General features: G+C 40.9%; 1 protein-coding gene across 4 annotated transcripts in view; it reads left to right on the top strand.

Moving 5' to 3' along the window:
• FRMPD4 (FERM and PDZ domain containing 4) overlaps positions 1 to 24,770 on the top strand; it is a 773,166-nt gene that overhangs the window by 679,632 nt on the left and 68,764 nt on the right. For all 4 annotated transcript variants that reach the window (XM_073664699.1, XM_073664698.1, XM_073664700.1 and 1 more), the window contains one exon: positions 23,922 to 23,967. In XM_073664699.1, the coding sequence (XP_073520800.1) occupies positions 23,922 to 23,967 (46 nt within the window). The remainder of the gene's footprint in view (positions 1 to 23,921; positions 23,968 to 24,770) is intronic.

The raw sequence follows: 24,770 nt of genomic DNA, 5'->3' as shown, positions 1-24,770 counted from the left end.
CCACACAGCTCCATCAGCTGAAAAGTAAAAAAGTTATAGCTCTCAGAATAAAGCAATGCTAAAAAATATTTTTTTCTATAAAATAGCTTTTATTGTGTATAAGCGCCAAAACATAGAAAAATGATACAAATGTGGTACCGCTGTAAACGTACTGACCCGAAGAATAAAGATACCTCATCAATTTTACCACACGCGGAACAGAAAAAAAAAAAAAAAAAAAACAATTCCTGAATTGTTGGTTTTTGTTTATTCTGCCTCCCAAAAATCGGAATAGAAAGCGATCAAAAAATGTCACGTGCCTGAAAATGGCACCAATAACAACGTCAAGTCATCCCGCAAAAAACGAGCCATCACATGACTGTCTGCCAAAATCTGGAAAAATTATAGCTCTCAAAACATGGCTGTGCAAAAACTAGATTTTACAAAAAATGCGTCTTTTAGTGTGTGACAGCTGTCAGTCATAAAAACCCCATATGATTCTGGCATTGCTGTAATCACACCGACCCGAAGAATAAAGTCGTCTAATCACTTATACCGCACAAGGAACGGCGTCAAAAATAAACTCTTGGGTTAGGATTGGGCTAGGGTTAGGGCTGGGTTTGGGGCTAGGGTTGTGCTGGGGCTAGGGTTGTGCTGGGGCTAGGGTTGTGCTAGGGCTAGGGTTGTGCTAGGGCTAGGGTTGTGCTAGGGTTAGGGCTGGGGTTGGGATTTTTTTCAAAAGTAAGAAAAAAAGATGACGATATGGCGACTAGTGTTGAGAGCAAGTGCTCGCTACTTGAGTTTGCATTGGGTGCTCTGGTATGCATTGAGTATCGTGGGTATTTGAGTGACATGCTCGAGTCTCTGCCCCATATGCTTCGCGGCCAAAAAACTTTACGGGGATTGCCTGCCATGCACGAGCGATCCCCGCATGTTTTTTTTTGGGTGTCTAATAACCGTGAAACATGCGGAGCAGGGACTCGAGCATGTCACTCGAGCACACGCTGTACATGGTGCATACCTGAGTACCCGATGCAAACTCAAGTAGCGAGCACTTGCTCTCAAGAATAATGACAACTTATTCAATATGATGACTAGTGTTGAGCCACCCCCGTAGTGTTCGGGTTCGGTTCGGTTCGTCGAACACCGGGATGTTCGAGGAACTGTTCGTCGAACTGTTCGTCGAACACCTTAGAACACCGTCGAACACCGTTAAAACCAATGGCAGGCAAACAAAAACACATAGAAACACATAGAAAACACCTTCAAAGGTGTCCAAAAGCTGACAAACTGCTCAGAAGACGCTTTCTTTAAAAAAGCCGGCCGGCAATTCAGCAGCGGCATACACCGGTACCCGACAATTTAGACAAGAAGGAATAGAGCCTCACACATAGATTAGATAGATAGAAACATGTCAGTCACATATATATGAAGTACAGTGACAGTGTTGCTTACTGTACTTGTCATTTAGTGTAAAGGATTTATTATAAAATATAATAGTGTTTTCATGCACTGTCTCTTTAAAAAAGCCGGCCGGCAATTCAGCATCTGTACCCGACAATTTATAACAGACAGAATAGAGCTTCACACATAGATTAGATAGATAGAAACATGTCAGTCACATATATATGAAGTACAGTGACAATGTTGCTTACTGTACTTGTCATTTAGTGTAAAGGATTTATTAAAAAAAATAATAGTGTTTTCATGCACCGTCTCTTTAAAAAAGCCGGCCGGCAATTCAGCATCTGTACCCGACAATTTATAACAGACAGAATAGAGCTTCACACATAGATTAGATAGATAGAAACATGTCAGTCACATATATATGAAGTACAGTGATAGTGTTGGTTACTGTACTTGTCATTTAGTATTAAAATAAAGGATTTATTATTAAAAAAAATTGACGTGGGGTTCCCCTTAATTTTAGTCTCTAGCGGAGGTTAAGCAGACAGCTGGGGCAGATGTTTGAAGCCTGGGAAGGGGGTAATACCCACGGAGCTTCCCAGGCTACTAATATGAGCCCCCAGCTGAATACATAGCCTTTACTAGCTATTAAAATGGGGGACCCCCCCAAAAAAATTACGTGGGGTCCCCCCTAATTTAATAGCTAGCAAAGGCTAGGCAGACAGCTGGGGGCTGATATTAATAGCCCAGGAAGGGAGCCATGAATATTGGCCCCCTCCCAGGCTAGACACACCAGCCGTCAGCCGCCCCAGAAATGGCGCATTCATAGGATGCGCCAATTCTGGCACTTAGCCTCGCTCTTCCACGCTGCCCTGTAGCGGTGGCAGGGGGTAATAGGGCTGGGGTTGATGTCAGCTTATAATGCCAGCTGACATCAAGCCCAGGTTAGTAATGGTGAGGCGTCTATAAGACACCCCCATTACTAACCCCATAGTCAAAGTTAAAAGAAAACACAAACACCCAGAATAAAGTCCTTTAATTGAAATAAAGACACAATCCTTTATTGTTCTAAATTAAACCATACTTACCATCACGCCCATTCCAGCTGAAGCCAACGATCTCCTGCAATAAAAGAAAAATAATAAACCAACCTCATCCTTACCTTTCCATGGTTCCCACGACAGCTTCAGCTCTGCTACATCGAGATGACAGGCTGGACCGCAGCTGAACGCTGCCATCCAGCCTGTCATCCCGCAGACACTGAGAAGAGCAGGCATGCTTGCGCTCCTCAGTGTCTCGCTGTGACGGCATCCAGATGAGCCGAGGTCATGTCCAATGAACTTGGCTCACCTCATGCACGTCACTGACAGCGTGGGAAAATTCTCACGCTGAAGTGCTGAGTGCAGGAGAATTCTCCCACGCTGTCAGTGACGTGCATGAGGTGAGCTCATGTCCAATGAACTCAGCTCACCTCATGCACCTCACTGACAGCATGGGAAAATTCTCCTGCACTCAGCGCTTCAGCGTGAGAATTCTCCCACGCTGTAAGTGACGTGCATGAGGTGAGCCGAGTTCATTGGACATGACCTCGGCTCATCTTTATGCCGTCACAGAGAGACAATGTGGAGCGCAAGCAAGCCTGCTCTTCTCAGTGTCTGCGGGATGACAGGCTGGATGGCGGCGTTCTGCTGCGGTCCAGCCTGTCATCTCTATGTAGCAGAGCTGAAGCTGTCGTGGGAACCATGGAAAGGTAAGGATGAGGTTGCTTTATTATTTTATTTTTATTACAGGAGATCGTTGGCTTCAGCTGGAATGGGCGTGATGGTAAGTATGGTTTAATTTAGAACAATAAAGAATTGTGTCTTTATTTCAATTAAAGGACTTTATTCTGGGTGTTTGTGTTTTTTTTTAACTTTGACTATGGGGTTAGTAATGGGGGTGTCTTATAGACGCCTCTCCATTACTAACCTGGGCTTGATGTCAGCTGGCATTATAAGCTGACATCAACCCCAGCCCTATTACCCCCTGCCACCGCACCAGGGCAGCGTGGAAGAGTGAGGCTAAGTGCCAGAATTGGCGCATCCTATGAATGCGCCATTTCTGGGGCGGCTGACGGCTGGTGTTTCTAGCCTGGGAGGGGGCCAATATTCATGGCTCCCTTCCTGGGCTATTAATATCAGCCCCCAGCTGTCTGCCTAGCCTTTGCTAGCTATTAAATTAGGGGGGACCCCACGTCATTTTTTTGGGGGGGTCCCCCATTTTAATAGCTAGTAAAGGCTATGTATTCAGCTGGGGGCTGATATTAGTAGCCTGGGAAGCTCCGTGGGTATTACCCCCTTCCCAGGCTTCAAACATCTGCCCCAGCTGTCTGCTTAACCTCCGCTAGAGCCTAAAATTAAGGGGAACCCCACGCCAATTTTTTTAATAATAAATCCTTTATTTTAATACTAAATGACAAGTACAGTAACCAACACTATCACTGTACTTCATATATATGTGACTGACATGTTTCTATCTATCTAATCTATGTGTGAAGCTCTATTCTGTCTGTTATAAATTGTCGGGTACAGATGCTGAATTGCCGGCCGGCTTTCTTAAAGAGACGGTGCATGAAAACACTATTATTTTTTTAAATAAATCCTTTACACTAAATGACAAGTACAGTAAGCAACACTATCACTGTACTTCATAAATATGTGACTGACATGTTTCTATCTATCTAATCTATGTGTGATTCTCTATTCCTTCTATTCTAAATTGTTGGGTACAGATGCTGAATTGCCGGCCGGCTTTTTTAAAGAGACGGTGCATGAAAACACTATTATTTTTTTTGATAAATCCTTTACACTAAATGACAAGTACAGTAATCAACACTGTCACTGTACTTCATATATATGTGACTGACATGTTTCTATTTATCTAATCTATGTGTGATTCTCTATTCCTTCTATTCTAAATTGTCGGGTACCGCTGCTGAATTGCCGGCCGGCTTTTTTAAAGAGACGGTGCATGAAAACACTATTATTTTTTTTGATAAATCCTTTACGCTAAATGACAAGTACAGTAAGCAGCACTTTCACTGTACTTCGTATATATGTTGCTGACATGTTTATATCTATCTAATCTATGTGTGAAGCTCTATTCTTTCGGTTCTAAATTGTCGGGTACCGGTGTATGCCGCTGCTGAATTGCCAGCTTTTCGTGTTTCACTGTGAGCACAGTTCCCATCGATTTGGGCAATCACTGTAATGCCACAACCACCATGGCTGTGGCATTACAGTGAGTGGCAGACAATCCCTGCATGATTGGTGCTCTAAATAGCACCAGACATGCAGGACACGTTTTTGGTGCACGAACAGTTATCGAACATAACCTCGAACAGCCGAATTTTTTGCAAATCGTTCGGGTTCGTCGAACAACTCGAACACTGCACAAAACAGCTCGAATTTGAGATTGGCGAACAGTTCTAGTCGAACACCGCTCATCTCTAATGATGACCTAATGTAAACAAATTCTGTGCCGTACCTCTGGGTTCAAAATGTTCACTATACACCTTAATAAAATCCTTGAGGGGTATAGTTTCCAAAATGGGGACACTTGTGGGGGAGCTCCACTGTTTAGGCACATCACGGGCTCTCCAAACGCGACATGGTGTCCGCTAACAAATTGAATGGAAAATCGGCTCAAATTGTTAGCGGACGCCATGTTGCGTTTGGAGAGCCCCTGTGTGCCCAAACATTGGAGCTCCCCCACAAGTGACTCCATTTTGGAAACTAGACCTCCGAAGGCACCTATCTAGATGCATAGTGAGCACTTGGAACCCCCAGGTGCTTCACAAATTGATTCGTAAAAATGAAAAAGTGAAAAAAAAAACACTTTTTCATTTTTATGAATCAATTTGTGAAGCACCTGGGGTTCCAAGTGCTCACTATGAATTTAGATAGGTGCCTTGGGGCGTCTAGTTTCCAAAATGGGGTCACTTGTGGGGGAGCTCCAATGTTTGGGCACACAGGGCCTCTCCAAATGCAACATGATATCCGCTAACAAATTGTTGGCTCAATTTGTTAGCGGATATCATGTTGCATTTGGAGAGTCCCTGTTTGCCCAAACATTGGAGCTCCCCCACAAGTGACCCCATTTTGGAAACTAGACCCCCCAAGGCACCTATATAGATGCATAGTGAGCACTTGGAACCCCTAGGTGCTTCACAAATTGATTTGTAAAAATTAAAAAGTGTTTTTTTTTTCGCTTTTTCATTTTTATGAATCAATTTGTGAAGCACCTTGGTGTTCCAAGTGCTCACTATGCATCTATAAAGGTGCCTTGGTGGGTCTAGTTTCCAAAATGGGGTCACTTGTGGGGGAGCTCCAAAGTTTGGGCACACAGGGGCTCTCCAAACACAACATGGCGTCCGCTAATTATTCAAGCAAATTTTACAATCAAAAAGTCAAATGGCGCTCCTTCCCTTCCGAGCCCTGCCGTGCGCCCAAACAGTGTTTTTTCCCCAAATATTGGGTATCTGCGTGCCCAGGGGAAATTGCACAACAAATTTTGGGGTCCATTTTTTCTTGTTACCCCTGTGAAAATAAAAAAAATTGGGTCTAAAGTAACATTTTTGTGAAAAAAGTTAAATGTTCATTTTTTTCTTCCACATTCAAAAAATTCCTGTGAAGCACCTGAAGGGTTAATAAAGTTCTTGAATGTGGTTTTGAGCACATTGAGGGGTGCAGTTTTTAGAATGGTGTCACTTTTGGGTATTTTCTGTCAAAAAGACCTCTCCAAGTGACTTCAAATGTGATGTGTTCCCTAAAAAAATGGTTTTGTAAATTTTGTTGGAAAAATGAGAAATCGCTGGTCAACTTCTAACCCTTATAGCCCCCTAACAAAAAAAAATTTTGGTTCCAAAATTGTGCTGATGTAAAGTAGACATGTGGGAAATGTTATTTTTTAACTCTTTTGTGTGACATATCGCTCTGATTTCAGGGCTTAAAAATTCAAATTTTGAAAATTGCAAAATTTTCAAAATTTTCGCCAAATTTCCATTTTTTTCACAAATAAACGCAAGTGATGTCGAAGAAATTTTTCCACAATAATGAAGTACAATATGTCACGAAAAAACAGTCTCAGAATCAGGGGGATCCGTTGAAGCGTTCCAGAGTAATTACCTCATAAAATGACAGTGGTCAGAATTGTAAAAATTGGCCCGGTCATTAACGTGCAAACCACCCGCGGGGCTTAAGGGGTTAATGTGCATCATGGATGAAATTTACCAACACAAGACTATGGGTCAGTGAAATCATGGACAGCACACAGATGCTGTCCATAATTAGCATTACCATGGATAGAAGAAACTTTGTAATATATTTATTTTTTCATCACTGACAATTACTGATGAAACACTGATGGAAAAAATCTGATGCACTGATGAACAAAAATCTGTGTTTTTACAAATGTGAAAAATTATGGATGTCTGAATGAGGCCTATGTACGAACGCTAATATTAGGGATAGAATAATTTTGTTAACAGGCATGAATAAATTTCCAATACAATTTCTCTTCAGTATTTTTTATCAAGGTATTGTCACTGGTTTTGATGAGGGGCATGATGGACTCAGATGATCCTGATTCACTAGGAGGAGCACGCCTCTTCATGAATATGGAGCGTCTGATGTGTGGCATGTGCCTCAGTGTGCTTTGCCTGAAATCTTTCTGCAGTGAGTTTTCTGGTATACAGATAATGAATTAGACGAGCTGTGTTGTCATGCCCCCATTCTGCCATAGTTGTGCCCATTTTGGCAAATTTGAGAGAAACTCATGAAAATGCCAAAAAATGCAAAATTTTGGAACAACTTCGAGTTGCTCCAAAATATTGCAACTTTTCAAAGCTTTTACACCACTTTTTGGCGTAAAAAGCATTGATGAATCAGGGCTAAAGTCAAAGTTTTCAGCCAATTTTGTTGCATACTACTGCATTTAGGAAAAATGAAGTAACATAATAAATGGTTGCAGTAGAAATTACCTTTTGCTTTGCTTCTATGGCGCCTATGCAAACCTGTGTGTCAACATGACAACAGACAACATAAAAAGCCTTCAGTCTGCAATCAGCAATCATAAACTCTTCCATCTGTCCAACAATTCTTATAAATAAACCATTAGCATACAGCTGGGAATAGAAGGAAAAGCACAAAATTGCATAATCTGACTGTAGACGTTTTGTAATAAAAGTAAAAAATAAATAATAAAAAATAAAGATAGATAACTAACCTACATAACAACTGGCAGTGAAGGTGGACATAACCTTTAAAGACTGGTTAACTTTACAAAAAAAATCCTTATCTAATCTTAAAGAAACCTGTGTAATATTTCATGACTACTTTTTTTCTGCTTATCCTACTTCAAAGTTATACAAGACTGCTTCTGACTTCATGGGTGGAGTGCCCAGTCTCCCTCAGACTCCTATTGTACATCATAACCTGTGACTAATATCACAGAATCACAGAATCTTAGAATGTTAGAGTTGGAAGGGACCTGCAGGTCATCGTGTCCAACCCTCTGCTAAATGCAGGATTCACTAAACCATCTCAGACAGATGTCCTTTCCAGCCTCTGTTTGAACACTTCCATTGAAGGAGAACTCACCACCTCTTGTGGCAACCTGTTCCACTCATTGATCACCCTCACTGTCAAAAGTTTTTTCTAATATCTAATCTGTATCTTCTCCCTTTCAGTTTCATTCCATTGCTTCTCATGTTTCCATGTGCAAATGAGAATAAGGATGATTCCTCTACACTGTGCCATCCCTTCAGATATTTGTAGGGAGCTATTAAGTCTCCTCTTAGCCTTCTTTTTTGCAAGCTAAACATTCCCAGATTATTTAACCGTTCCTTGTAGGGCATACTTTGCAGTCTGCTCACCATCCAGGTAGCTCTTCTCTGAACTTGCTCCTGTTTTTCCATGTCTTTTTTAAAATGTGGTGCCCAGAACTGGAACCAGTATTCCAGATGAGGTCTGACCAAGGAGGAGTAGAGGGGAATAATTACTTCAAGTGATCAAGACTCTATGCTTCTCTTAATACATCCCAGAACTGAGTTTGCCTTTTTTGCTTCAGCATCACACTGTTGACTCATGTACAGTCTGTGATCTATTAGTATACCCAAGTCTTTTTCACACATGCTGTTGCTTAGTTCTGTTCCTCCCATTCTGTAGATGTAATTTTCATTTTTCTTGCCCAGAGAGAATCTTGCATTTCTCTCTGTTAAATACCATTCTATTAGTCTCTGCCCATTGTTCAAGCTTATCTAGATCCTTCTTAATCCTTTCTTTGTCTTCTCTAGTGTTAGCTATCCTTCCTAGCTTTTGCATCATCTGCAAATTTGATTAGTCTACCTTCAGTTTCCTCATCTAGATCATTTGTAAAAATGTTGAAGAGCACTGGGACCAGGACAGAGTCTTGGGTACCCCACTTAAAACACACTCCCAATTGGATGTGCAACCATTTAACACCACTCTTTGAGTATGATCACTGAGACAGTTATGAATCCACCTAACCGTAGCCTTCTCAATCCCATATTTGTTCAATTTTTCAATAAGGATAGTATGAGATACTTTATCAAATGCTTTGCTGAAGTTGACATATACTATATCTACCACATTTCCCTGATCCACTTCGTCAGTAATTCCATTTTAGAAGGAAATTATATTAGTCTGGCATGACTTGTTTTCTACAAACCCATGCTGACTCTGATTAATTACTGTATTCTTATCCAAGTACTTACAGTACATATATGCTGTTTAATAATTTGTTCAAAGATCTTTCCTGGTATAGAAGTAAGGCTCACTGACCTCTAATTTCCTGGCTCCATCTTCTTTCCTTTTTTGAAGATAGGGACAACATTTGCCCTACTCCAATCTTCTGGGACTTCTCCTGTTCTCCAATATAGTTAGATCTGTTAAGAGAGTAGACTCCCAAATATCCTGAGGATAGAAGTGATGTCATATCCTGACATGAGGATGTTATTTGAAGCTAAGAAAGAGAAGCCATATAGGAAAATAACTGTATTAAAGTTAATAGTCATTTTGGAATTATCGCAAAAGTAAATAACTAATCTTAGTTGTGTAAAGGAGCAGGTGGTAATGTCCTGGATGGGAGATATGTGTCATGAGGTGGCTAGCCTCAGTGATGTAAGTCCTGGAAATGAACATTCCAGCAGGAATAGGTTGTTTGTGTCTGGGAGTAGAGAAAGATTCTGAGATTGGTTTGTCTCTGCAAGACCTGTGAAGAGTTGGACTTGTATCTGTGTGGGTGAGCCCGTGTTTGCCATATGAACTGCTTTATTTCTTTTTACCGTTATGTCAAGAAAAGGCTGTTTTTTTGTTTTGAGTTTTTGTGGAAGTTTATGAAAGCAATAAACTTTACCTGTTTGGATGAACCTGATTGCTTGTGTATATACGCTACGGCTACTAAAGCGCACTGATTCCCTACAGTTATTATGCTCTGGAGTTTGCATAAATTAACACCTAAATTAGATAGCCAGTGTGAGAAAAAAATATATGTAGATGTGTCTATTTAACCATAAAACCTATATGTATGACACATGAACTAAATGCAGTATAAAATGTAACATTTATTAATGATAATTTAAAAATACATAATTGGAGTAAAAGATAGGGAAAGGAGTCACAACAAGGAAAGGCCACAGAGGTAAGTATCAGCAATACTAAGATTAACATGCACAAAATGGATACATCAAAACCAATTCTCCACATGAAGTGTTGTAATGTTGTATATGCAAATAATAAAGTGATAAAGTACAATGTGCTAATATACTTCCCACAATATTAGATATATATAAAAGTAACAAGACAAGGTGAGAATGGTGTGCAAGGATAGGGCATGTATTACATATTTAAGCTGGTACTGACCCGTGAGACCTGGTTACATTTTATACTGCATTTAGTTCATGTGTCACACATATAGGTTTTATAAATTAACACCTGTTAATTGTGAAGAAGGTTAGTGGTTACACTTTTCTTGATTTTTTTAAGTTAGGATATTAAAAAATTAACAATTGAAAGAGAAAATAGTATTCAAAGAAGGAAATGCATTTTAGAATTTTGTCGCTCAAAGCTTTTTACAGTTCAATGAAAACATTTATCACTTTCTAATGCATCAATATCTTTGCTGGAAGCAATTGAATGGGATGGGAACCTTCTTTGTTTATTTTCCTGGAATAGAAAGCTCGAAAGTCATGACGATTACTCGACAGTTGTACAGTTGTACTAATGAACTGTAACATCGTGTTCATTTCATTGAATGTTCAGAACGTCATGAGAAATGTGACTTGTTAACCCATTTTCTTTTCTACCAATTTCCTTAACTTTTCCAAAATACATTTAGAATTATTTCTCTGATACATTTATTGAGTGATCTTACTAACCCATTAACTTTATACCAAATATTTTTGTTATTTGTCATAGTTGGAATTGTAAAAGCCTGACAAAACAATGATGATCTCAATGAATACACTCAATTTATGTACCATGCATAGTTTAAAACAGGCTGAAAGAAGGGAGGGGAATATTTGCCATCTGTTCACATTGCACAGTGGGCAACATTAAGTATCCTTTCAGCTATGCAAAGCACAAGCTTGCTCTCTACAGCTATCAATGCATTTCTGCAGCCCCTGCATAACAAATTCTGTATTTCTCATTACAGCAAAAATCAATCATTGTGTCTTAGATATCATTTGTGATTTGTCTTTCAAAAGTTCTTGCTTATTTCCCAGGGCCTTGCTTAAGAATGCAGTTTTATTGATTATTTGATAATTTAACAAAAAGTACACAATGTGCACAAGTTATAATAATGTCTTGAGGCTCAGCAGTTGATCATATTTCAACAAATATGACAGAACAAGCTACTTGTAAATCTCATACATGGTTTGGTCTCGTTTGGATTATTGACTTCACTAGCTGTACATGACCCTCAAATAAAAGGAATGAATATATATAGTGAATGGAAAATATCCCCTACTATAAAATGTTACCTATTGTTTAATGTGGCTAACTCACATACAAAGTACATTTTAATTAATAGATCTTATAATGATAATAATAATAATAATAAGTGCCACAATTAGATGTGTTAAAAAATATTCCTGTGTTGAGATAATCTTATAAATGTGCCCTTGATATGTACTATACAATGGCTGTGTCTGACCATGTATAGCTGCTCCAGTTCATGCTCGAGATATACCACAGATCCTGGCCAGGGGGTGAAGCATAAGTCACTTATGACAAGTATGTATACAGACAAAACAGCAGGGGCTTATAGCTGCAGTTTTTCTTGTATAACACATTCCCTTTATGTTTTATGACAAGACTAAGTGTTTCTGCCACGTCATAAATCCTATGAGGTCATCATGAATCAAATCAGTGACATTTAAGCTCAGCACTTGCTGGAGCTCCTATTTGACTGACTTGATATATGATGTGCTGAGAGGGCTGGACAAATGGGAGGAACACTTACTTCTGTGTTATCTCACACAGGGAAATGTGTTACTTTTGGAAGAGAAATGTGTTTCCTCAGAAAGTAGCAGCTGTAAGCCCCTGTCTGTATACTCAGTTATCATAATTGACTTATCCTTCCCAACCCCTACCTCCAGCTGGCCAGGACCTGTGGCATGTGCCAACCATGAATTTGAGCAGCTCTGCATGGTCGTATACATCAATTAACAGTACATAGGAGGGACACATTTATAAGATAATATCAGCACAAGAACTTTTTTTTAAGACATCTAATTATGGAACTTATTATTTCAAGATCTATTGATTAAGATGTACATTGTTTGTGGGAAAACCCTTTAAAAACATTCTTACATTTCTTTTTGCTCATATTGATCATGTTATCTGCCCATGTCAAAGGATCAGTTATATTATGTATGAAGAGAACTATGATTAATTAATTCTTGAAGTTACTGTATTGGAAGAAGGAAAAATAGCCAAATGCTATGATCTAAGCCACTGTCACTAGAATGAAATGACGATGATAGACTGGGTCAGAGTATAGTAAAAACAGAAGGTCTTGTGCGGTGAAATGCAGTGATTACTATCTACTAAAAGTATTATTAGTATATACTAGAGGTGGTAGATGAACGGACAACCAGTAAACTGGCAACAGAGTTATATTGTTATAGCTCACTTGGTGAGCTGAATGTGTTAAGCCATAGGTCTGGATAAACAGTTCGGACTGGAGCCATTGGTGAAGTGAAATATATAACCAGATAACTATATAGCATATGAAACAGCTGAGCTAGAGTAGCAGTGTGACACCTGGAGAAGAATTGAATAGCAGAGATGGGATGAAATGTGTAACAGTGCAACTGGGTACGTTGGATAACATGTGGAACATGTGTATCAGTCTAGCTGGATTGCCAATATGGATGTCAGGATTAACACTTTAGCGAAGCAGAGCTGTGGATGTGGCCAGGTGTGCAAACAGGCCCCTTAGAGCAACACAGCCATATATATGTAAATGGACATCATGGTGGCTCACTGGTTAGCACTGTTGCTTTGCAGCGCTGCGGTCTTGGGCTCAAATCACACATAGGACAACATCCCCAAGGCGTTTGTATGTTCTCCCCGTGTTTGCGTGGGTTTTCTCTGGGTATTCCGGTTACCTCCCACAATCCAAAGGCAACTGATAGGAAATTTAGATTGTGAGCCCCAATGGGGACAGTGATGATAATGACTATAAAGTGCTGGGAAATATGATGGCACTATATAAGCAACACATAATACATAAAACATGGACAAAGGAAAATCAGGGGAAGCAGTGAGCAATATTCTACTGGGAAATCATGGGTTCTAGTATTCCCTCACATATTACTTTGATACATATCACCTACCTAGACATTGTTGTAGACCACGTATATTGCTTCATTCTTTCACAATGCTCTAATGATAGTGGCTTTTTTTAACAAGGTAATGCCCCCTGCCAGACTACAAAAAATGTCCAGGAATGATTTGAGGAACATAGAGTTCAATGTGTTGACTTAAGCTCCAAATTCTCAAGAAATCAATCTGATTTAGCATTTGTGGGATTAGCTCAAAAATACAAGTATAATCCAAGGAGGTCCCACCTCTCACCTTACAAGACTTTAATAATTTCCTGGCTATGTTTTGTTTCCGAATACCACAGGAGACCATGCTTTGCTGACAGTGATATTTTTATGGCATGAGGGAGATCTATACAATAGTTGGCTAGTAGTAATAATGTTATGCAAAAAGTGATGTAACTAGAGTCTAATGGGTCCAGTGCAGGATTCAGTCAGTGGGTGCTCTCGTCCGCTGGCCCTTCTTTAGAAAGCTTAGAAAGTTGTCTTTAGGGCTAATCCCACTGAACGCCCGCTCTCCTTTCCCGTGGGCATAATACTACTCAGACAACACAGGGTGAGAATAAAACAGTGTGGCAATACTTTATTGAACCACCAACAGACAAAAAAACACATAAAACAGTCCCAACAAATACACAAGATGGTGCAAATTACAGAGTCTCACCGGGATTTGAGCAGCTGCGACTTCGGGGCTTCTGGGGCCGACTACCCCCACCTGTGGCACCCAACTTTTGGATGGCACCCACAGAGAGTAGGTATCGACAAGTTTAGGAAGCTGATATTTCATTGAGGTACGTGACCAGGTGACTGGAGGGTCCCAACCTGGTTTCTTCGATCGTCTCCATGGAGCCAGGTGACCGGAGGCTCCCTACCTGGCTTCCCCAACCCTCTCCGTGGGTTCAGTGATGGTCAATGGGGCATCCTGTAGAATGTCAAATCTATGTCCCTCTTGATGGAGCCATGATGTCCTGGCTGCTGTTCTGTACAGTCTCCTGCAGAAGAATAAAGGCCCCTTTTTATACCCAAATCTGTAGTTCAGGCCATCAGGGGGAAGGTGGGATAAGGTCAACTCTCAGTGTTTGAGTATTTAATCAATCTGCAAAGTTTTTCCTTCCTTGCTTGCAGGTCAATAAGTTACATGGACTTATATTAATGGGTAATCAACATATTAGCAAAGATCGATTTTTCAATTACCCTGTGTCCCTGTCCCCCAAAGATAGCAGACAATAAGTTACAACAAACATCAACTCAAGAGTCAACGTTCAAGCTCATATGAACAATGTCTCAGGTCTGTTGGCCTACTGAAAATATACATCTGGCATAATTAAGATTTAATGCTGTGTCGTCACAGAACCATATTATTATTCTTTCATCTTTAAGGCGTTTACTGAATAGCCAAACAGTGGAGCACTTCAATGAATGTAATGGTGCATTGTCCTATATAAAAGTCATTGCTTTTTTGAAAGATGCAGACTTTTTCTTGTACCACTGTGTTTTAAAAACTGGCAATAGTTTTGGAGTTGATTTTGAGTCAATCTTCAACCAGAAAAGGTCCATCTAGTTCCTCTGTAATAATACCAGCCCATAGCAGTACCCCACATTCACCCAGCTGGCATCTGAGTCGAAATGGAGGTCTGTTGCCTGTTAATAATCCATCCACAGTCACATACATCAGGTCCATCAAGAGTCACTCTCATCCAGGGCCGGGACAAGGGGTAGGCAGGGTAGGCACCTGCCTAGGGCGCCATCTTCTGCCTATCCAAGGGGGACGCACTTTAAAAAAAAATCGCTGAATGTCTGTGGCCACCCATCACCTTCTTCTGGCCACAGGCATTCAGCACAGTGACGGCTGGGGTATGGCCACACGGGGGAGCAGTGTCGGTCACTGACATTGCTCACCCCCCTCTCTCCTGCGCCCCGGCTGTCGCTCCCTCCCTGCACTCAATTGTATTAGCGGCTGTCAGATGCAAATACAATTGTTGTGTGCGCCGCCGGGCACAGGACCAGAGAAGCTATAATCTCCCCTGCTCCGCCGGATCTCTTGCAAGACACAGGCCACTTCCAGCCTGCACCTTCTTGAAGAAGGCGCACACAGGGGATGTTGGGCATCCATCCAGCATCCACTGCTGCACTTCACAGAAGAGGAGACGGTGGACAGAGGCCTGAATCATGTGAGTATAAACTTTTTTTCTTCTTCTAACATTACTGTGGTGTGGGTGTGAATAAAATGAGGGGAGGGGCTGTGGTGATTGGGGGGAATAAAATGTGGGGCTTTACTGGGGGAATAAGATGAAGCGCTGTGCTGTTGAGGGGGTTATGAAATGAGGGGTTGTGCTGATGGAGGGTGGAATAAAATGAGGTGAGGGGCTGTGCTGATGGGGGAATAAAATGAGAGGCTGTGCGGGTGGAATAAAATGAGGGGCTGTGCTGATGGGGGGCATAAAATGAGGGGCTGTGCTGATGGGAGGAATAAAATGAGGGGCTGTGCAGATTGGGGGGATTAAAATGAGGGGCTGTGCAGAGGGGGATAAACTGAGGGGCTGTGCACATAGGAGGATTAAACTGAGTGTGCTGTTGGGGGAAAATAAAATGAAGGGCTGTGCAGATGGAAGGATTAAAATGAGGGGATGTGCAGATGGGGGTTATAAAATGAGGGGCTATGCTGATGAGGTAATAAAATGAGGGACTGTGTTGATGGGGGAATAAACTAAGGGGTTGTGCAGATGGGGGAATAAACTGAGGGGCTGTGCAGAGGGGGGATAAATGGAGGGGCTGTGCAGATGGGGGAATAAACTGAGGGGCTGTGCAGATGGGGGAATAAACTGAGGGGCTGTGCAGAGGGGGTGATAAACTGAGTGGCTGTGCAGATGGGGGAATTCATTGAGGGGTTGTGGTGATTGGGGGGAATAAAATGAGGGGCTTTGCTGGGGGAATAAGATGAAGCGCTGTCCTGTTGAGGGGGTTATGAAATGAGGGGTTGTGCTGATGGGGGGTGGAATAAAATGAGGTGAGGGGCTGTGCTGATGGGGGAATAAAATGAGAGGCTGTGCGGGTGGAATAAAATGAGGGGCTGTGCTGATGGGGGTATAAAATGAGGGGCTGTGCTGATGGTAGGAATAAAATGAGGGGCTGTGCAGATTGGGGGGATAAACTGAGGGGCTGTGCACATAGGAGAAATAAACTGAGTGTGCTGATGGGGGAACATAAAATGAAGGGCTGTGCAGATGGAAGGAATAAAATGAGGGGATATGCAGATGGGGGTTATAAAATGAGGGGCTATGCTGATGAGGTAATAAAATGAGGGACTGTGCTGATGGGGGAATAAACTGAGGGGCTGTGCAGATGGGGGAATAAACTGAGGGGCTGTGCAGAGGGCGATAAATAAAGGGGCTGTGCTGATGGGAGGAATAAAATGAGGGGCTGTGCAGATGGGGGGAATAAACTGAGGGGCTGTGCAGAGGGGGGGAAATAAATTGAGAGGCTGTGCAGATGGTGGAATAAACTGAGTGTTTGTGCTGATGGGGGAAATAAAGTGAAGGACTGTGCAGATGGGGAATAAAATGAGGAGCTGTGCTGATGGGGTAATAAAATGAGAGGTTGTGCTGATGGGGGAATAAACTGAGGGGCTGTGCAGATGGGAGAATAAACTGAGGGGCTGTGCAGAGAGGATAAAAGGAGGGGCTGTGCAGATGAGGGAATAAACTGAGGGGCTGTGCAGAGGTGGGATAAACTGAGTGGTTGTGCAGATGGGGGAATAAACTGAGTGTCTGCTGATGTGGGAAATAAATTGAGGGGCTGTGCAGATGGAATAAACTGAGTGTTTGTGCTGATGGGGAAAATAAAGTGAAGGACTGTGCAGATGGGGGAATAGAATGAGGGGCTATGCTGATGGGGGTAATAAAATGAGGGGCTGTGCTGATGGGGGAATACATTTTACCTTAGCCTCTGAGCCATCCCTTTGCTTTAGGGTGGGGGGACGCCACTGGCTTCATGTGCTTAGGGCACCAAAATACCTTGTCCCGGCCCTGCTCTCATTTCTTCGTACCTCAAAACCTTTGAAATGCCTGTTTTCAGATATTTCTTGGCCCCGTCTTAAGGCCCCGTCACACTTAGCGACGCTGCAACGATCCCGACAACGACATGACCTGTCAGGGATCGTTGCTGCGTCGCTATGTGGTCGCTGGTGAGCTGTCAAACAGGCAGGCTCACCAACGATCAGGGGAGCAGCGACATCGTGGAAAGAATCTTTCCACGATGTCCTGCTCCTGGTTACCAGTCTGCTGCTGAAGCAGGAGCAGGCTGGTAACCATGGTAAACATCGGGTTACTAGGGGCACACGCGCACCTAGTAACCCGTTGTTTATCATGGTTACCACTCTGCTACAGTGAGCAGGAGGTTACCGCTCACTTTATCAGGCTGGTAACCATGATAAACATCAGGTTACTAGGGGCACATGCGCACCTAGTAACCCGTTGTTTATCATGGTTACCACTCTGCTGCAGGCTCGTAACCATGATAAACAACGGGTTACTAGGTGCGCATGTGCCCCTAGTAACCCGATGTTTATCATGGTTACCAGCCTGATCGCTGCTCCCACAGGACACACACAGCGATGTGTGCTGACCAGCGGGAGGGCAACGACCAAAAAATGGTCCAGGACACTTTGCAGCGATCAGCAACCTCACAGCAGGGGCCTGATCGCTGCAAAGTGTCACACATAGCGACATCGCTGGTGAGGTCGCTGTTGCGTCACCAAAACCGTGACACAGCAGCGATCTCGCTAGCGATCTCGCTATGTGAGACGGGGGCTTTACTTTTCAACTTATCTCTATTGTTCAGTGTTGGTCAAATTCAGCCTTCTTAACCTTAGTCATAGCTCTGAGCACTGAACAACATGTACTTCTATGCACTCCAGGGAGGTGCAGTTCTGGAATATGACAGAAATGGAGGATAATCAGTTTCTGGTCGCTTCACATTTGATTCTTATCAAATCTTTCATGTTTTCTGTGACTGTGCTGACTTTTTGCAACAAAACTTTTGATGGCTCTGTGATCACACCCCAAAATCTTAGCCTTGTCAGGAATTCTGCATCCCTCTGTATGACTTTGAACAATTTCTGATGTTTCAGAATCAATTATATATCTTTTTTTGGCCCATATTTCAGCATATCTTGATAAGAGGTGTTGATATCCTTAGACCACATCCTGTCTCATTACACAAATACACATCACCCAATATTCTTCAAACCAATAAGCATTTAGGTTTATACAGCTTCGAGTTGGAAAATATGCGTAAAAATTATATTTCAAACTGCTCACTTGCCTAATAATTGTGCCCACAATGTAGCTAACGAGTGTATATAAGTATATAGCATTAGCCTAAAATTCTCTTATAATATTTAAAAATTGTATTAAAGGACCAATTTCAAATCTGCTAGTAATATAGCATACTAAGAATGTGGTAACGCCACCATTACATAGCTGTAGACATGAAAGTTATAGTATAGCAGAGGGGACAAATAAATCGATGCACGTTATGCTAATATTAATGTAATGATGGATTTAGTATATACAGCTCTGGCAAAAATTAAGAGACCACTGCAAAATTTTCAGTTTCTCTGATTTTTCTCTTTATAGGTATATTTTTGAGTAAAATGTACATTGTTGTTTTAGTCTATAAACTACTGACAACATATCTCCGAAATTCAAAGTTAAAAATGTTGTATTTATTTGCAGCAAATGACAACGCGTCAAAATACTGAAAAAGAAACAGTGCTTTCAGACTTCAAATTACTCATGTTTTAACTCAGGAACAGTTCAGAAATCAATATTTGGTAGACTAACCATGATTTTTATTCACAGCTTTCATGCGTCTTGACATGCTTTCCAGCAGTCTTTCCATGCTTTCCAATAGAAAACTGTTCAGTGGTCTCTTAATTTTTGCCAGAGTTGTATACAGGTGCCTCTCACTAAATTAGAACATCATCAAAAAGTTAACTTATTTCAGTTCTTCAATACAAAAAGTGAAACTCCTATATTATATAGCGTCATTACAAACAGAGTGATCTATTTCAAGTGTTTATTTCTGTTAATGTTGATGATTATGGCTTAGAGCCAATGAAAACACAAATTATCTCAGTAATTATCTCAGTAAAGTCATTAATTAACAAAAACACCTGCAAAGGCTTCCTTGGCATTTAAAAAGGTCCCTTAGTCTGTTTCAGTAGGCTCCACAATCATGGGGAACACTGCTGACTTGACAGATGTCCAGAAGGCAGTCATTGACACCCTCCACAAGGTCCCAGAGTTCCAATTTTCATTTAGAAATCAAGGTCCCAGAGTGTGGAGGAAGAGTGGAGAGGCACACAATCCAAGCTACTTGAGGTCTAGTGTGAAGATTCCACAGTCAGTGATGGTTTGAGGAGCCATGTCATCTGCTGGTGTAGGTCCACTGTGTTTTATCAAGACCAAAGTCAGCACAGCCATCTACCAGGAAATTTTAGAGCACTGTATGCTTCCCTCTGCCACCAAGCTTTTTGTAGATGGAAATTTCATTCTCCACCAGGACTTGGCACCTGTCCACACTGCCTAACGTACCAATACCTGGTTTAAAAACAACAGTATCACTCTGCTTGATTGGCCAGCAAACTCGCCTGACCTTGACCCCTTAGAGAATATATGGGGTATTGTCAAGAGGAAGATGAGAGAAACCAGACCCCACAATGCAGACGAGCTGAAGGCTGCTATCAAAGCAACCTGGGCTTCCATAATACCTCAGCAGTGCCACAGGCTGATCACCTCCATGCCATGCCGCATTGATGCAGTAATTGATGCAAAAGGAGCCCCGACCAAGTATTGAGTGCATTTACTGAACATACATTTCAGTAGGCCAGCATTTCAGATTTTAAAATCATTTTTTCAAGCTGTTGTTATAAAGTATTCTAATTTACTGAGATAATGACTTTTGTGTTTTCATTGGCTGTAAGCCATAATCATCAACATTAACAGAAATAAACACTTGAAATAGATCACTCTGTAATGACTCAATATAATATAAGTAGTGTTGAGCGAGTATGTTCTATTAACCCTTTCGCCGAGTATGTTCGGGCCGAGCTCCGAGTATTTATAGCTGCTCGGTGATATGGTTGAATCGCTCCCGTGTGCATGATTTGCGACTGTTTGACAGTTTTATTACATGTGAGGAATGTCTATTTCTTACACATTCCTCACATGTAATAAAACTGTCAAACAGTTGCAAATCATGCACATGGGAACGATATCACCGAGCAGCTATAAATACTCGGAGCTCGGCCCGAGCATACTCGGACAGAACATACTCGCTGAACCCTAAATATAAGAGTTTCACTTTTTGTATTGAAGAACTGAAATAAATTAACTTTTTGATGATATTCTAATTTAGTAAGATGCACCTGTATATTTTTATACAGTATATCTATATATATATATATATATATATATATATTTTTTTTTAGTTTGATGTTCTAGACTATATATTTTCTTTTTTAAATGCATATTCAATTGCCATTGATATTTTTAGTATGCCTCTATAGCTGCATCACAAGAAGTTCTTTTATAACAGAATGCTTTTGCCTTTGTATTTCAGGTTACATTAGCAGCACAACTCATTGCAGAAATGCCTGTGTTCCATAATTTTCACATTAATGAAAGACATTAAAGAATGAAAGAAGATTTACTTAGCTTAGGCAATTTAAGCCCGTGGCATATTTTGATCTAATACTTTGTTCAAAATTAAAGTAACTTATGAATGCGTCTTGCTGATTATTTGGTTCAAAAGACAAGTACAATATGTCAGTAAATCGGGGGAAAATGTCACTAGAAGATTTCTCCTAAATGCAAAATATGTGTTAAAGCAGGGAAGTCAAACTCAAATAAAGAGATGGCCAAAATGAAAAGCTTGGACAAAGTCATGGGCCAACCTTGAAATTCATTAAACTAAATCTACAATTGAGGGAGTTTTTCCTTATCATCAAATATAACGATGAACCTTTTCATATGGAAACAAGCTTAAAGGGGTTGTCCCACTAACAAAGTACATTTTAATTAATAGATCTTAGAATAAAAATTGGAATAATATAATGTGTTATGTAAGAACAGTAATAAGCATATGACCCAATGGCCTAATTTAAATATGTAACAACAAAGGATAATAAACCTTGAATAATACAGATAATAAAATATGATGCCAACAAAAGTGCCCCCCAAACATAGTAAGATACTCCCATAGTAAATTCCTACACAGTACACTCCACACTGGTATGATGATCCTACTGTACCCCCCTCCGTCAATCCCCCCGGTAAAGTATGGTGACTCCAACATAGTATTATTCTACAACTGTTATCCTCACACAGCCATCCATACAGTATAATGGCCACACACAGTCCTCCATACAGTATAATGGCCCCACATAGTGCTCCATACAGTATAATGGCCCCACATAGTGCTCCATACATTATAATGCCCCCACATAGTCCTCCATACAGAATAATGGGCCCCACATAGTCCTCCATACAGTATAGTGGCCACACACAGTCCTCCATACAGTATAATTGCCCCACATAGTGCTCCATACAGTATAATGGCCCCACATAGTCCTCCATACAGAATAATGGCCCCCACATAGTCCTTCATACAGTATAATGGCAACACACAGTCCTCCATACAGTATAATGGCCCCACATAGTGCTCCATACAGTATAATGGCCCCACATAGTCCTCCATACAGAATAATGGGCCCCACATAGTTCTCCATACAGTATAATGGCCCCACATAATCCTCCATACAGAATAATGGCCCCACATAGTCCTCCATACAGTATAATGGCCCCACATAGCCCTCCATACAGTATAATGGGTCCCACATAGTCCTCCATACAGTATAATGTCCCCACAAAGTCCTCCATACAGAATAATGGCCCCCACATAGTGCTCCATACAGTATAATGGGCCCCACATAGTGCTCCATACAGTATAATGGCCCCACATAGTGCTCCATACAGTATGATGGCCCCACATAGTCCTCCATACAGTATAATGGCCACAGCAGTATAATGGGCACAACATTAAAAAAATAAATAAATACTCACCTCTCCCAGTTCCACCGCTGCTCTGGCCTCTTCATGGTGTCTTCTGATCCTCCGTACATCTCGGCATCATGCCCTCTGCACTGACATGTCAGATGCGGAGAGGGAATGATGGGAGAGGAAGCGTCATTGGACACACCTTCCTCCAGCATTGCTTTCAACTGTATCGGCATCCAGGATACCGATACACTTGAAAGTGTGATGGCGAGGGTCAAATATACCAACCCTGCGGGCCAGGTTTGGTCCGCGGGCCAGAGTTTGACATATGTGTGTTAAAATATAATTATAACAATTGTTTGAATTTTTTTTATCTTTCCTTCCTAATATTCAATTTTTACAGGTGACATTTCTTAACAAAAATTGGTCTCTTGTTTGCTGTCCGAACTGTATTAAAGAGTAGTTACTAACTTCATTTTCTTCATGATATTTAATACTTAGCAGGCACCTGAATTTCCTTCAGATCAGTGGGGGTCCGGATCCCGAGACACCGATCGATCATGCAATAGGACCCTTTTATACAGATTCAATAGAAAACACAGGTTTTAAAAAAAGTTAAGCTAAAGAAAAGTAAATTGTGAGTAAGCCCAAATTGCAAAAACGTGTGCAGGGCTTGGGACTACAGTATATTGCCCCCATTTTGCAGATATAATAGACCACGGTCTCAGAAAAAATATTCATCTTGCCTCATAGATACTGCAATCCTAATAACGTGCTGTTTATACATCTGATTCCCTAACTCTATTGAATAGGAATCGACTAATAAAATATTCTTTAAATAAAAGATATCTGTACAATACTATTCAATCTCGAATCTACAATGAATTTTCAAGGAGCAGTGAAGGACATTCAAAGCTATGCTGAAAAATACAAAGCTTAGTTAGAGGGAAAAGGATGGAAAATTACATTGCATATTGTTTATTAGAGATATGAAAGGAGCAACAAATTGGCAACTCTTGTTGACGCTGCCCTATACTTCCAAATCTAGAAAGTACCCAAGTACTCAAGTGATTGTTAAAATATAAATGGTTTAATTTGAGACCTGTTTCTGCCTGTTTTTATCTGATTAATGTCCATATCCAGCGCCAAAATTGAATGTACTGTGTTTAAAGGGAACCTGTCAAGTCTGATAGTGCTTATGAAGGTGCCTGGCAGCAGTACTGAAAGTGCAGCAACCGGGTGAAATAAAGTTAATTTTCTCCCAGGTGCCGCACTTTCAGTACAGTGGCCAGACAGCTATGTAACTTTATTAACCTGAAGATTAACCCTTTATCTGCAGGTTAATATCATTATTGGACATATCAGGTTCCCTTCTTGTTGGGATCTAGTATCAACAAATTGTTATTGGATATTGTATCTTTCTATACTGTTGTTGTACATGGCAATGTTTTGTCTAAATTTTATAGTGTTAATACAAAATTCCGCAATGTATTTACAGGTTTTATGTCTAATATATTCAAATTGTATTTTATAATCACAATTAATATACTGTATAACATAGCGTATGTTTGCTTGCTTTCTTACAGAAGCTGCAAAGAATCAATACTTCTTACAGTTGTGCAACCATACCCAGTAAGTATAACAAGAAATAATGTTTTACCTTAAAGGTTTGTTTATTGCAATAATATTTAGCAAAAGGCATATGGATGTCATAGAAGGGGATCTCCTTTTCTGTATTCCTGTATAACAGCCCTCAGCTGTGTTCTTCTACTGTCCCACCATGTACACTGCTGCCTCTTCATCTTGTGTGATGGTTAACCCTTACCAATCCCTTTGTACTGAACTTGTGTGTTAATGTGCTGTATGTCCTATGCCGGTGAGGTAAGGGTTAAGCCCTCGGGGTGCTCCCTTCTGTGATCTGTGGCTTATCAAATCCACTCCATAGACTGCAATAAAGATTTCTCACCCCTTGCCTGTCACCTCCTGCCCCACATGTGATGTGGTTCTATGCATGTGGAACAGGGGTGGGCAATCAATTTTTTTCCCAATGCTCACAATTTATTTATTGCTTGATCAATTGCTAACACTTGTTATGATAAAACTTATTGAACTGTATTTTCGGTCCAAGTACTGTCCATGGAAACAAATATCTGACCTCACACGGACAGCACTAGTACCAATGTTATGCAGTTGAGCTATTCAGTTATTCAGTTTACAGTTTAATACAGACCGAATGTCTGTGTGAAAAGGATCACAGCATGTACCAGTCTCACCTACTGAAGTCTATGGATGCGCAAAAAAACAAAACTGAATCATCCATATAGCATCGGATTTTTACGGATACGTTTCCTAACTATTACTAACATAGGAAACTGCATTTGGTCTTGTAATTTTATTCACTTCTGATGTATAAAAATGAGTGCCACACGAATGAC

The sequence above is a fragment of the Phyllobates terribilis genome, unplaced genomic scaffold, assembly GCF_046119375.1.
Source record: "Phyllobates terribilis strain yellow unplaced genomic scaffold, ASM4611937v1 Scaffold_2__4_contigs__length_985480577, whole genome shotgun sequence".
NCBI classification, from domain to species: Eukaryota; Metazoa; Chordata; class Amphibia; order Anura; family Dendrobatidae; genus Phyllobates; species Phyllobates terribilis.
Note: the sequence above shows the minus strand (reverse complement) of the source record. Positions and strands in the feature narration are given on the sequence as shown.